This window comes from Populus trichocarpa, chromosome 14 (assembly GCF_000002775.5).
Source record: "Populus trichocarpa isolate Nisqually-1 chromosome 14, P.trichocarpa_v4.1, whole genome shotgun sequence".
Taxonomy (NCBI): domain Eukaryota; kingdom Viridiplantae; phylum Streptophyta; class Magnoliopsida; order Malpighiales; family Salicaceae; genus Populus; species Populus trichocarpa.
In genome coordinates, this window is record NC_037298.2 from 2,225,396 (window position 1) to 2,238,956 (window position 13,561).

Genomic DNA, 13,561 nt, shown 5'->3' on the forward strand with positions numbered 1-13,561 from the left:
ATAATATCACATCAATAGGCATAATTAATAATTAATCTTGAAATAATCTAGCTTGATTAATTAAAAAATTCAGAAAAGGATTAGCGGAACGAATTTGTAGAGTACGAAAATTAAAGAATATTTGTTTAGAAAAAAACAAGAAGAATATAAATAAATATTTGACATAAATAGAAGTTACTACTATTGTTAGTGCGAAAGCAGGCCGGTGTGAAATCCAAGCTAAGCCCACAGTTAGATCACAGCCCAATATGTGCATTGTTCTCTTGCTGCCATCTATCATGGCTACTGTGCCATTTCTTTGTCTCTTCCTCTCACTCTCCCACACAGAATTTTCTTTGTTTAATGCCAATTGGAAAACCCAGAAGGTATGTGTATGGATCCAGACACACCAATCTGTTTTAAATTTTTATCAAAGTTTAATTCTTTGAGTTCCAATATGTTAATTTTAGATTAGGGTTTATGCTTGGTGGTTTTTGGTCTTTAAAGGAACCTTTAAGGCTTATTGCATACTTAACTTTGTAATCTTAGTACTTGTCTGCATGTTGTCTCACTGTCTAAGTTGTTTATACCATGCAGTAAATCTAGTACTTGTTTCAGTGTTGGGTTCTGAAAGTCTTGGTGCTTAGGTTCTGTAACCCCGGAAAAGAATCAGGTGAAAATGGATCCTGTTACTAAAAAACCTTTGTTTTGTCTGAAATGGCCGTGGGATGTTGATCGACATGCGAAAAATGGGAAAGTCTGCACCTTTGAAAGTCCTTGGCTTTTCAGGTCCTTGCAGAGTCTGGGATCCGTTGCGCTTAATTCGTTGAACTCGATTTCAGAATCCTCTAATTCTTGGATCAATAATTTTAATCCTATCAATCTGGGTGCGAGAACTGGCCAAGATAACTTTTTGAAGAATAAAAAAAGGGTCTTGACTCCTGAAGAGCAAGGAGAAGCAGAGCAAAGAGCATTTGCCTCGGCACTGGCAAGTGGTAAAGAGGCTACGGTGCTTGAGTTTTATTCGCCTAGATGCAGGTTGTGCAACTCTTTGCTTAATTTTGTCCTGGAGGTAGAGGGTAGAAACTCAAGTTGGCTCAATGTTGTAATGGCAGATGCAGAGAACGAGAAATGGCTGCCTGAGGTATTGCACTCACCTCCTGATTATATTGTTTAAAAAGGTGGGAATTTGAAAATCTCAAGTGTAAAATGAGGAATTCCCTAATTGGTGCTGTTATTTAGTTTTGTCCAATTCTGCTTTGTGAGCAACAATAACATTGTTTTGTTATGTGATGGAGCTGTTAGATTTGATCATTTCCCATTGCCACACAGATGGCCCTGTGATCTCTCTGTGGCAAGCAGAAACAGAACTCCGGGATCTAATTTTATTGTGTTGCTTGTAATTTTAGGATTCTTGGCATTTTAGATAATGATTAAAAGTAAAACAACATTGAACGAATAGAGTGATGCAATGATCTTATAGGTTGTGACATTAAAGATATGGCGGTCTTCTTACCTGCTGCTTTGATCAACATCTTACATAGTTGGAGGTGTAGGCCAGGAGTCAGAGAAAGCTGCTTCTGAGAATTACATTCTTTGGAGTTTATTGCATAGCTGGTTGTCATAACTTCTTGATGCTCCTTTTCATTCATCCACAAACTTATATATACTGTTTCTGTCTCATCTTCATCTACTAACCATCTTGCTATCATAACACCTCTCGCTACCATAAACCTTCACCATCATAAGCCTGCAGTTGAGCTAGTGGAATTTTGACTTGATGACGAGACTACCCCACAACACAAACAAATATCAATACGCTTAGCAGTTCTTCTGCTTTTTTAAGTTTTTAACCTGGTGTAATCTCTAAGACTTGAATTGGCATTAGTTTGCTATGATGTGCTGGCTGATTACATTTTATTGTTTGTCTGCAGCTACTTCATTATGACATAAAATACGTTCCTTGCTTTGTTCTGCTGGACCAAAATGGGAGGGCACTGGCAAAGACAGGAATTCCAAGCAGTCGACTACATGTAGTTGCTGGCCTCTCTCATCTTCTCAAAATAAAACGGGCACAGAATAATAGTGGTTGACTATATTTTGTGTTCAGAACAGATAAAATTACCATGTAAGTTTACACGAGATACATTTTTGAATTACAATGCATAGACAAGGATAAATTAGTGTCTAGATTGGCGAACAGCCACAGGAAGATGATTGTATGCCTACGCTTACAAGTTTGAACATCAGCAACTACAGTAATGCATCCTTTTCTTTCCTTATTCTTTCTATCTTCTTTCTTTAACCCAATGAACAGCCATTGTTTTTGTTGATACAAGTATATTAGCTGTAGCTTTCTTCCGGCTATTGAAGCAATATGATCATGCATAATTCTAATAGAACAATGAGCTATAATCTTATAGTTGTTGTTGTGTACTCTCTTTAATAATAAATATGTATATGTATTTGTATATTTATATTACATATATATAGAGACGTGGACAACTAACCCTAGCTAACCCTAATGGGTTTTGTATAATGGACCCTAATATAATAGATATAGTACTAACAATACACCAGACAGCTGGTCCTAGAATTATGTTGATCATATTGCTTCAATACTGGCCGGGTTCCAGCAAGTCACTAACCCCGTGTTTGGTTTCGTAGGTCTTTAGTGTTGTAGACTTTCAAGTGAACTGGCGGATGTTGGACCAGTCAATTTGAGGAAGCCAGGCACGAGCACAAAATGATAGGAGACATTCATTCAGTTAATAGTTTTGTTGTTGAAAAAACCTTTAGAACACCTTCTGCCAAGTTGGCCTCCTTGTTTTCCCTGGTGGCTTCTGTCCTTTAGCAAAACAAATTCACGGCCTCCGAAGACTGGTTTGTTTATCTTAGGAAAGCGTACTTATTTCTTCTCATGGCATGGGAGCAAGAGTGAAGGACTTTTTGGAGTTAGAAAGCTGATTAGGTATCGATAAGAATCAGAATTACGAAGAGATTTAAGGGATGAAAACTATGTATCCAGTGCCACAGGATTTATGTTGGAAATTCTTAGAATCTAATTCACTAGTTAAAATAGCCTTGTACTGAATAATCATGAACTGCCAGTTTCCACTGTGTTTGGGTTGATACCCTGGTGCTCTGAATCTGATTTGATCCTTTGGTTCCTGGGATGGGATTTTGCGATGGAGGCTAATGTTTCTGCTTTCGTGGGGAAAGAACAATGTTTAGCGGAAATGGAATGCATGCTAAATCTTCTTAAAACTGTAACAGTGAACAAGGTAAAAGAAAACCTCAATTCTCCTGATTTTCGATTCCATAACATGAAAGGAAGCAAGTAATCCACCACAAAAAGGGTGCTAAGGCCGAAGCAATAGTGATTTATTTCAACCCATGTGGCCTCCCCCAGCAATGTCAACATCTCATAATGTACTCATGGTAATAATTCGTAAGCAATAATGATACATAAATTCGAAGAATAAATTATCATATGCATAAGACACTGGAATAAAGCCATTTCCCACTTTAGTAGGCAAAAGGAACAAGTTAGAGTGGGAATGGAATGCAAGTCAAATCTTCTTGAGACTACAACAAGGAGCAAAACAAATGGATACTAATCTTCCTCAACGAAGTAATTTTCGCCCAAAAAATGGTGCCACTACTGAAGCAACAGCAATTTTCCTTTGATATCAATGACATCCAAGAGTCACAAAATGTGCTCATCGTTACAGTTCATAAGCAGCAATGCTCCAACACATACATTCAAGTAATAAGTCAAACCTCCCACGTTTAAGAATCAAGATTTTCAGGTGGGTGTTGAGGAGATTGCTCTTCTTGCTTGGTTTCTTGTTGGGTTTGGGCAGGCGTCGAGGCTGAACTAGAGGTGGCAGGCACACTTGACCTCGAAAGTGGGGGGCTAATCCTTCCATCAATGCAGGAAGAACATTTTACCTCTGCCCAACTCTCCATATCGTACTGGCCATAACCCATGATTCTCCTTCCCGAGCAGAGCCTTCCAACCATAACAGCAAGTACACCAAAGACCATGATCACTACAAGTACTGCAATAGCCGGACCAATTGAAGCGTGCGTTGAGTAGGTGTTGAAAGATTGCGGGGTTACAGACATTGGTGGTGGTTGCTGGTCTAACAGCATCGACATTTTTAGCTAGCTACCCTTGAAATGCTTCTTATGAAACTTGAAAGAGAAATGCTTTAAATCAGTGAAAATAGACTTGGGTTTCGAAAAGATTTAAACTTGAAAATGCGAGGGGACATGGAGGAAAAAACACTGCACAGATAAAGAGCCTGAGTGTCTTGTTTTCGAATAGTTAACAGCTCTTGAAAAGAAACAAAACCTAACGGATTTTCGAGCTTCTCAAACACGAAAGAGCAGGATCTTTTGAGCTGAATCTCTTGAGCTGTAACCGAGTGGTACCATCGACATGTAGCTTGAAATTTACCGGTAGAGAAAAGACAACTAGGAAGCACAAATGGGCTCAATGTAGCAGAGCTTTAAAGCTTTAAATGAAACGAATACCCATTTTACTGGTCTCAAGAGACCGAGAGGGAGAGAGATTGTGTCAAAATAATTCAAACAAAAGAGAGAGGCCATGGATCTACCCAGTGGCATAGGTCATGAGTTTCCCTATTTTATAGGTACAAAAATTGAGTAAAGAACCTTGGGACGGTAAGAGGACAAAGGGAAAAGGAGAAAGTAATCAGAAAAGTCAGGGAATCTGAAGGAAGTGACTCAGTAAAAAGTCCGGGACCTTTTTCTAGACAAGCTCTTTTCATAAAAACGTCTGCGAGCTTTGCAGGACAACTCTGTTACTTTAAGCCCCTTTTCTTCTCTGGACGAGCGCTCTTTCATATATATATATATAAAATTAAAATACATTAAAATTAAAAAAAAATTCATAAATTATTTTAAATAAAATAAATAATAATTAAAAGAATAAAAATTAAATATGATAAATAAATAAAATTAATTAAGAATAATTAAAAAATAAAGATCAAAGCTAGTATAAAAATCAAATCAAATTTTAAGGAATAAAATTAAAAAAAAATTCAAAACAAAATATATAGTAATTAAAATATTAATGATCAAATTTGATATAAATAACAAGATAATTTTTAATTTCTCATAATTTTTAAAAAGTGTTTTCTATTAAAAATAAAAGAAAAATATTTTAAAAAAAACAAGCTAAATTTTTACTTGATTAGAAAGGTTTTTTATTAATTAATTTTATTAACCATAAATAAACAAGTTTTAGAAAACCAGTGCCGTAAATAAGATGCCATGAAAAACAAAACAACCTTAACCATTTTCAATTTCAATTTCAAAGTTCCACTCCCTAGCACATTGTGCATGCACACCACTGTCTAGCCCACACTGATTAACCCTCTTTCATTCCTATGATAAATATTAATCAAGTCAAATATTTGTTTAGTAGCTGGATTAATCAAGTCAAATCCGGTCTTGAACAGATCACTTTCAAGGATTTTTGTTTTAAAAAAATAATAAAATAATATTATTTTAATAAAAAAAAATACTTGTTTGACTCATTACCGATAGTTTAATCCAATGACTCGAATTTTTTTTTCTCAAATTGTAATTGACAATTATGGTTATTATCAAAGAAACAATATGGTATCATTAAAAAACAATTATTTTTTTTTGTAAATGAATTTGAAAAGCTATGATAGTAGTTGTTAATTGTATTTTAATATTTTAAAGCAAACACAATTTTCGATTCCGAAACAAAAACCAAAAAATCATAGCAGACAAGCTCTAAAAATACTAAACGGCTCGTTGGTTCATAGATTAGCACACCTAAATAATAATGTAATTTGAAAAATTATTTAATTTAGTGGGAACCTTTTTATTAGGAATTAAGGTTGACTTTCACTTGGAGAATCTACCCTATAATCTCTTCCCAAGAGAAAAAAGCTGGTGCCAAACTAGAAACCCTATGCTATTGGACGTTCTTCCTCGTTCGGCAGTGAGGAACTTCAAGCATGACTAATGTTCAGATTGATAACAGTAATAATCCTTGATACTAAATTACCGTTCTCAAATGCCGTCCGATTAGCCCTTAACAGGGAGCCGACCCAATTGGCAATGTGAGTTGGGCCATACGACCCAAGAAACTAGTCTCTCGGTAATTGCCCTTGTCAAAAATCAAAATGGATTTGATAGCCGCCGATGGTCCACCACCACCAGTGCATTCGAAAGTGGGGTTCAATTGATTGCCACCAGTACCTCATTGTCAGAAGACCAGATCACGTTCTGAAATTCATGGTAGGTATGCTCTGCCGAGAAAATAATGAAAGGAATAAATATTCCAGAGCAGAATTCTAAATTTCATGAACATTTGACCAACCATTTCTTTATGGAAACGTCCCCAGGATGTTTTTAGCTTGGCAGAAACCAGTCATCGTTCTCGCAAGCAGGAAACTATTGGACGTGCAGTCTACCTAAAGATGTGACGATGCACATTTTAAAGCTCTGTCCGTTGCTTGCGGTTATGAGAGGACAAGCTCCTCCCTCTCCATGCTTTCTGCTTAACCATTGGCCCCAAGAATTATGAAAGCAGACATGGTTTGTCCAGAACAGACACCACTGGCTAAAGTTATCTTAGAAAGTCATAGTAGAAATTACCAACGATCCCCCGGTCTTGTGGTTCCAAAGCCTATGAACAAGGGCTCAAGCATTGGTACCAGCACAGTAGAATTTACCTTGTGTTTTGAGGATCCTTTCATTAGTAAAAATCGTTTCGTCAGCCACCCAACCTTTGTCTTGGGCTTTAGTCTGGATGATGAATCGAGCACCAAATAAATCTAATCGTATAGATCAAGGACAACTTAAAATAACACCAAAACACAATTACCCTGGTTGAGTCAACTGAACATTACAATTTCGCATTTCTCTACTTCTGAGAAAAGGAAAGTACAGCAGTTCGAGATGCCAAATATAAGCATGGGCTATCATGGGAGATCATCATTTTCAAATTTTGGCCACCCACGTCAACTAGTGTAAGACTATCTAGCAATGCCCGACTTCAAATTCTTGTTGGAGTTCATGACTCAATCATCAGGCAAACCAAAGAAAGTTTAAGCTTTGAATAGAGTATATGATATGATACAGCATGTGTATCTGAAATAAGAACAAACAGTTGGAGAAAAACCTTGTCACTGCTCTCATCAGTTAACATCATAATCTAATTGTATAAGTTGAACTATTTCAGATAAACAAGTTGGAAATTTTAGAATAGCACCCTCTCTACGAACATGTAGTGCAGTAGCAAGTTGATCAGTAAGTAAAAGCCAAACTTCTTTATCCATCTCAACGACCATCCCTTGCACATACACATACATACCTTTGACAACACCAGTAAAACACCATAATCACCATTCCCTCCAATAAACACTCTCATGCCTTGCACTGCAGTTCTGTCTTTAATATTTTCACGAGTTGTGTCTTTAATAATTCATAGGAAAGCAAAACGGGTTCGGTTCTGTCTTTAATATTTTCACGAGTTCCAAGAATGAACATAGATGGGTTTCAGCAAGACAATGATAATTCTCATTCATCCAAAAAAAAAAAAGATAGACACGCAGAGAGTAGAATTCGTTCCACTGGCAGAAAGGTGGTCAAGAACAGTAACAATGTCGGCCTAAAAAGGAATCTGACCTCGTACGTGGTGAATGTTCAAAGATAATTTATTCCAAGTCATCTAGACACTTATAAATGGACACTTCCTCGTTATTAAGCCTTAACAGATACCAAAATATAGTCATTAAACCTGCACTAACCTAGTAGATTAGAACTTGAGATTCAAAACCTACCTCGAGAGCTAGGTTTTAAGTTGAATCTCAAAAAACATTAACACAAGTTGAACCGGTTAACCTATGAATTAACTCAATGATTTAATAACTCAAGCTTTTTTTCCCAAGTTAGTCTCCGAGCTAGAAATGACAACTATGCCAACAAATTTCATTTATTACATGGCGTACCATGGTATTAAAAAATAACCAGCTGAACCAAGAATCGTTAAGCGAATCAAAATCTGGGAAAAAGAAGATACCTGTGATTATAATCTACAATTAGTCTGAAAAATGTAGTTATTTTCACCAAACATGCTTACAAATAATCAATGCATTTCTTCTAAACTTTTTTTCTGTTACATTGTTGTACACTATTTCTATATACATCAATTATCCTTTGAATCACAAATCCTTTATATTTATATAAACACTAAACCTAACGAAGAATGAGGAAATATTTGCAGGAGGTTTTCAGAAATAATATATCGAACCTCCAATCAAATGTGAGTCACCAGATGTTCTAATGGCAATCTGAGAATCTCCATTGGACCTTTGCAGCTTTGCTTCTACCTTGCTTTCTTACCTCATGACAATCAACACATGATTCAGATATGTGGAATTTCCCTTCCATGACTCCTTAAATGCACATTGCTAGAAACATTTGAAGAAGAGATGAAATTATGTGAACCATGAACTAGTTGTGCTGCCGTTAGATAAGGGCGAGCTTCGAGTGTTGAACAAGGTGGGTGATGAGAAGTTGCAGCACAGTTGAATGTGTAAGCATGGCTTTGCTGACTGGTCTCACTGTGGGTGTACAATCACAAAAAGAAAAATAATTATAATCTATGAAACTAGCAACTGGAGAGTGAAATTGATGTAAATATTTTGCTAGTAGTGGTTGCAAATAAATACATTACCTGCTACTTGGCAGTCGATGGTTCCTCATCCGCATGCCTGGGGAGGTTGGCGACACATCATTTTCTGCGGTGCGGTCTCTCAAACTCTGTGAATTATCCTACAAAAGGCTCCCCAAATAATTAGCATAAGAATTTTGTGCACACTTTTAGGTTATAATGAAATTCTTTTAGATCAATAGATTAAAGAACTAGTATCTGATGCTCACCTCAAGGTTCACTGCAGGTATTGCTTCTCTGCTTGCTGACACATTAAGATCGCTTGCCTTGCACACGAAAGGATGCTCAAGTAGCATCATAGCTGATGGACGCTCTGCTGGATTCCTTCGAAAGCAACGACGAAGGAAATCTTTTCCCTCTGGTGACAAGGTTTCGGGCATAGGTGGATCTTTATTCAATATCTTGAACATAGCTTGAGCCTGATATGTACCAATCATTGCATCAAAATTCTGAATCAGAACATACATGAAATCCTCGAGTTGAAGAAATGAAGAACGAATGAGCTTATACTTCCTCTTCAATGCTGAAGAGGACAAACAAAGCAAGGAACCAATCAAGAACTAACGTGCAAACAAGAGAAACCAGTATGTTTTGTTGTTTGATCAAAAAGTCAATCGATCATCCCCAGGAAAGAGAGGTGTTTTGGTCAAAGATTGAATAATTGATACAGTTTCAGGATTCTATTACCAGGCTCTCCTATCCTGTTAAATCACGACATACATGATGCAATATCTTATTCTTCAAAGAATATTAGCTATTTTCCACTACAAGCTAAGTCGAAATTAGCAAGGAGAAACAGTGATGAGTAGTTTTCAGAGAAATTCCTTTCTCCCTAGATTACTTAAGAAATGGCAGTCTTTTTCTAAAGGTCATGTCGAAAGAGCAATCACATAACATTGGAAGGTAATGCACCCCTGTCAAGAGACCAAGCACATGCTCTCCTAAGGAATTAGGCCAAATGCTGCAAGACCTAGTACCTTAAATGCATGCTCAAAAATGAGTGCAGATCTAGCCATTCTTGGAAAGCAAAGAATGAAGGATTAGCAATATAAAAGAAAAAAGAAAAACAAATTTTCCAATGAAAATGTTATTTCCTTGTATTCCAAATTCAACCAAAAGTTGAATATACACTTAGCAATGTGACCATAGGTATCTTTCTAATTTTCAAAAACCTGGGTTGTGAACAAATAAGGGGAGTAAAGTCTAGTTACGAGCTCACCCCCTGAAGGTCACCCCATGGAGGTTTTCCAGTAAACATCTCAATGATGGTGCAACCCAGACTCCATGTATCAACAGCAAAAGCAAGTTCAGGATTGCCACTTTTCAGCATTACAGCTTTAATGACCTGAATAAAAGAATGGGTTCGAGGAAAATGCATCAATAAGCCATGTAAGCACACACATAAGGTATGTATCTATAAATAATTTCATCATGAAGTACCTCTGGAGCCATCCAGTGTGGACTGCCCTTCAAGGACAATTCATATGATAGTCCTGTAAGCTGCACAGAAACAAAAAACCACGGTGAGAAAAGTGCAAAATTTGTAATTAGAACCCTACAAAGTGTCCAAAGTTATTCAAAACTCACATGTTTTGCCGTCCCAAAATCTGTGAGCTTAACAACTCCTGATGCATCAACAAGCAAATTTGCACCTTTAATGTCTCTGCAGATCATAATTGTGCAAATTATTAAAACTGCACAGCAGGAAAAAAACCTCAACTTTTATGACAGACACACATCATGCTTCCATTCAGGGTTCTTAGTCCAACAATCATGTATTATTCTCTTTCTAAGCATGACTATGGATGATAATGGTGTGGCTCTTTGCAAGATTCTATTTTTTTCACAATTTATTGAAAGACATTTGGCCTAGTGTGATAACTGCCTGTTAACGGAGTTCAGTTTTACTCTTCGTCAAACATGAATCACCCACCTGTGGACCGTCTTTTTACTGTGCAAATAAGCCAATCCAGAGAGAATATGGCGAGTGAAATTGCGGACTATAGATTCTGTCATATGTCCGCAATGTTCACGAACATACTTATTGATCGATCCTGGATTAATATACTCCAAATATATGTAAAATTGATCATCAACCTGGACACAACAAAATGCTCCCTAAATCATCAAACGAGAAGAAACTTATAGGAACTCAAATTAAACTGATAAATTAGTAGATGGGACAAGGGAATACTCACGATCTCACAGCCATAATATTGCACTATATTTGGATGCTTTAGATCACGTAGAACTCTGATTTCCTGCAACCAATGAAAATAGAATCCCCAATCAACTTGATTAGATGCCGCTTCTGAATTTGTCCTCAATATTTGCAATTATAAGGATGGATATGGTGAATTGAAATTGCTAAAATGCCTATAAGGAACTCCAAAGATAACCTGCTCCAACTGCTTTATACATTCAGCAGATTTTGGATCATCGGGGATGATATCAACTTCCTTCATTGCACATGAGGCTCCAGTCACTCTGTCAAATAAAAGCAACCAATTAAATTTCACAGAAGCAGAAAATCAAGAAACAAGAAGCACAAAAGCTTCAGAACTACTAGCTTACCTGTTGGTTCCCATATAAACTCTTCCATATGTACCAGATCCAATAAGTTTTCCTTTCACCCACTGATTTTTTCTTAATGGTTCATTTAGTTTTTCTAATGTGTTATGGATGATAGTAGGTGGGGATGGCATGGATTGTGGTGGTGCAGCTCCAGGAGGAAGAGGCAACGGATGAGGAGGAGGAAACCGGGAAAGAGGAAACGGATGAGCACTTACACGACTGTTTTCAGGCCACTCCTTAGAACTTCCCTGAAGCAATTTATGATGTGATCGAAAATAAAATTTATTTTCAAGGTCGACACAGGGACTTTGTAACGTTGGGCTGCGAAGTGGAGAATGATCAGGACTAAACACAGTTTTAACTGGTGGCACTTGTGAAGAATGGATTGCAAGCCTACCCAAGTCAGGAATCTTCAAAGTTGACCGAACCTGCGATTCTTGAGAAGCCACGAAAGAAGGTAAAAAATCTCCAGTGTATGATCTTTGTGGGCTAACAGTAGCAGGACTTGGGAGTCCACTTATTGGGGCACTCCTAGGAGAAGAAATCAAACTGGACTTGTAATTTGCACCTTCGATATTTAGATCATGAGACAGAACCCTGTTACTATTCCCTGGAGATTTAGTCAATTCAGTGGCAACATGAGAAGCAAAAAGATCCGTGGCATTTGATCGTCGTGGACTGGCAGAAGGACTTGAGAAACCACTTGTCGGGGCACTTCTGGCCTGAATTTTCAGTCTTAAGTCACGACTGGTGCTGTCAAGATTTGCGTGCTGAGAAAACCTCTGACGAAAATTGCTTGAAGGTTTGGCAAATTTTGTAGCAATTTGATCGGTGTTTTTCCTGATGGTCCATAGCCGAATCAATAGAGCAGATCAACATAGTAATATATGCGGAGCAAGCAATTCCCTATGTAACTTAACATACAAAAAATTTGTGACACAACACAGCAGAACCAGACAATGTCACGATATTTAGGTTTCTAAAGATTGCCTCCAAATCCTAACCTCGTCATAATAGATTACCCCATAGACATTATTTCCGGAACACAAAGCAGAATTTGATCACATTATCCTGAAGTATATATCATAACAATTGCCGCATGTATCCATTACCTTAGATTTCATTTGTCTCAATATCCATCTTTATATCCATTATTCAAATTTGTTGTCATTGATTATTTGGAGAGGGGATGTGCATATATTCAAACGACTAATTAGCCTTTTCCTTGCGGTCAAGGCCTATAGTTTGATCACTTTTTTGTGTTCTTGGTTACAAGGGGGTGACTTGAATCTGAGGCAATAACTTAAAAAAACAGCAGCAACAAAAGAAAGAAAGAACGCAGAGAGCAGAAGTATTTATCTTGCTTGTGATTGATTTGATGCAACTGCCTTCTACTATTTTTTACCACCAAATTGAAAAAAAAAACAAAACAAAAAACAAAAACAAAATGATCTTACCTCCTTACCACATGGTTCGGCCCTTCTTCGGGTGAGCCGAGATGACCATGGCCCAAAATCGAACCCAACGGCTCCTGTCTCCTAGTCAAAAGTGATACAGGTACTGGCAATGGATGCGGGACGGCCACCGAAGACCAGTGATCCGTCCCGCTAGGAGACCGTGACTTTTTGGCAGAATCAGGGTCACCAGACGGCGAATTTGGTCGGTCGGTTAAATTCCAGCCAAGGTCCTGCTCGCTGACAGGCCTAGGCTTCCTCTGCCGTTCCATCTTCTTGAGCATAAAAGATTGGCCACGGTTAATCCAGGAAGTACCAGCAGTGTTACTGTAGTTGTTGCTGTTATCTTTTGTGGAAGAAACAGAGGGAGATGATGGCATAGAAGAGGAGGGAGTTTTTGAAAAGAAAGGCATTTGGGAGGCTTGGAGAGGAAGGAAATGAAAGTGCCTGAAAGCTTCATGTGACCGATGTAGTAATCGTTCCGAGAGGCACTTCTTAGGTTACTTCGTCGTTGTTGCTACACCAACCTTTTTGTCAAAACTGAGGATTTGCGGGGATATTAGGATCTGACTTGCCGAGTTTAAACTCTGTTTTGGGTTTTAAAAGTCAAGTCTGCCCGTACATATAAAATATGTTTGGCTGAGCCTTTTTTTATTAATTAAAATTTTATTTTTTAATTAAAAATTAAAATTTTTAATTTTTTTAATCATGCTTTCAAACACTTTATGTATTTTATGTAATAATTGAAAATATAAATATTTTTGTATATATTTTTATATTAATATATCAAAATAAATTGAGAAATATA

At 37.3% G+C, this 13,561-nt stretch overlaps 3 protein-coding genes across 5 annotated transcripts; 1 reads left to right on the forward strand and 2 right to left on the reverse strand.

Moving 5' to 3' along the window:
* The first annotated feature begins 295 nt into the window (after positions 1–295).
* Positions 296–3,150, forward strand: LOC18104944 (uncharacterized). Of its 3 annotated transcripts, none has more exons than XM_006374938.3 (4): positions 296–365; positions 577–1,123; positions 1,914–2,107; positions 2,647–3,150. In XM_006374938.3, exons 2-3 carry the CDS (start codon positions 659–661, stop codon positions 2,070–2,072), a joined length of 624 nt encoding a protein of 207 aa, XP_006375000.1. In that variant the 5' UTR covers positions 296–365; positions 577–658; the 3' UTR covers positions 2,073–2,107; positions 2,647–3,150. The 3 variants fall into 3 exon arrangements, with proteins under 3 accessions (XP_006375000.1, XP_052303042.1, XP_052303041.1); XM_052447082.1 differs by having other exon boundaries at positions 302–365; positions 627–1,123; XM_052447081.1 differs by having other exon boundaries at positions 308–365; positions 614–1,123.
* A 621-nt stretch (positions 3,151–3,771) lies between these two features.
* Positions 3,772–4,143, reverse strand: LOC18104945 (uncharacterized). The gene has a single exon (XM_024585168.1). The coding sequence runs from the start codon at positions 4,141–4,143 to the stop codon at positions 3,772–3,774; it is 372 nt and encodes a 123-aa protein (XP_024440936.1).
* Positions 4,144–8,054: 3,911 nt separating this feature from the next.
* On the reverse strand, positions 8,055–13,332 carry LOC18104946 (mitogen-activated protein kinase kinase kinase 5). The gene is made up of 11 exons (XM_006374940.3): positions 12,757–13,332; positions 11,300–12,139; positions 11,125–11,212; positions 10,924–10,986; positions 10,659–10,822; positions 10,313–10,388; positions 10,166–10,225; positions 9,945–10,070; positions 8,935–9,144; positions 8,729–8,826; positions 8,055–8,615 (listed from the first exon to the last, which is right to left on the reverse strand). Exons 1-11 carry the CDS (start codon positions 13,164–13,166, stop codon positions 8,417–8,419), a joined length of 2,334 nt encoding a protein of 777 aa, XP_006375002.2. The 5' UTR covers positions 13,167–13,332; the 3' UTR covers positions 8,055–8,416.
* Between the last annotated feature and the right edge of the window lie 229 nt (positions 13,333–13,561).

What these genes read in the sequence shown, in the direction of transcription:
- LOC18104945 (XM_024585168.1), bottom strand. Translation starts at nt 4,143, where the DNA reads ATGTCGATGCTGTTAGACCAGCAACCACCACCAATGTCTGTAACCCCG.
- LOC18104946 (XM_006374940.3), bottom strand. Translation starts at nt 13,166, where the DNA reads ATGCCTTTCTTTTCAAAAACTCCCTCCTCTTCTATGCCATCATCTCCC. An exon ending in ATTTTGGGACGGCAAAACAT is followed by an intron (nt 10,226 to 10,312) that starts GTGAGTTTTGAA and finishes GTTTCTGTGCAG; the next exon opens with CTTACAGGACTATCATATGA. An exon ending in TACCTGCAGTGAACCTTGAG is followed by an intron (nt 8,827 to 8,934) that starts GTGAGCATCAGA and finishes AGCCTTTTGTAG; the next exon opens with GATAATTCACAGAGTTTGAG.
- LOC18104944 (XM_006374938.3), top strand. Translation starts at nt 659, where the DNA reads ATGGATCCTGTTACTAAAAAACCTTTGTTTTGTCTGAAATGGCCGTGG. An exon ending in ACGAGAAATGGCTGCCTGAG is followed by an intron (nt 1,124 to 1,913) that starts GTATTGCACTCA and finishes GTTTGTCTGCAG; the next exon opens with CTACTTCATTATGACATAAA.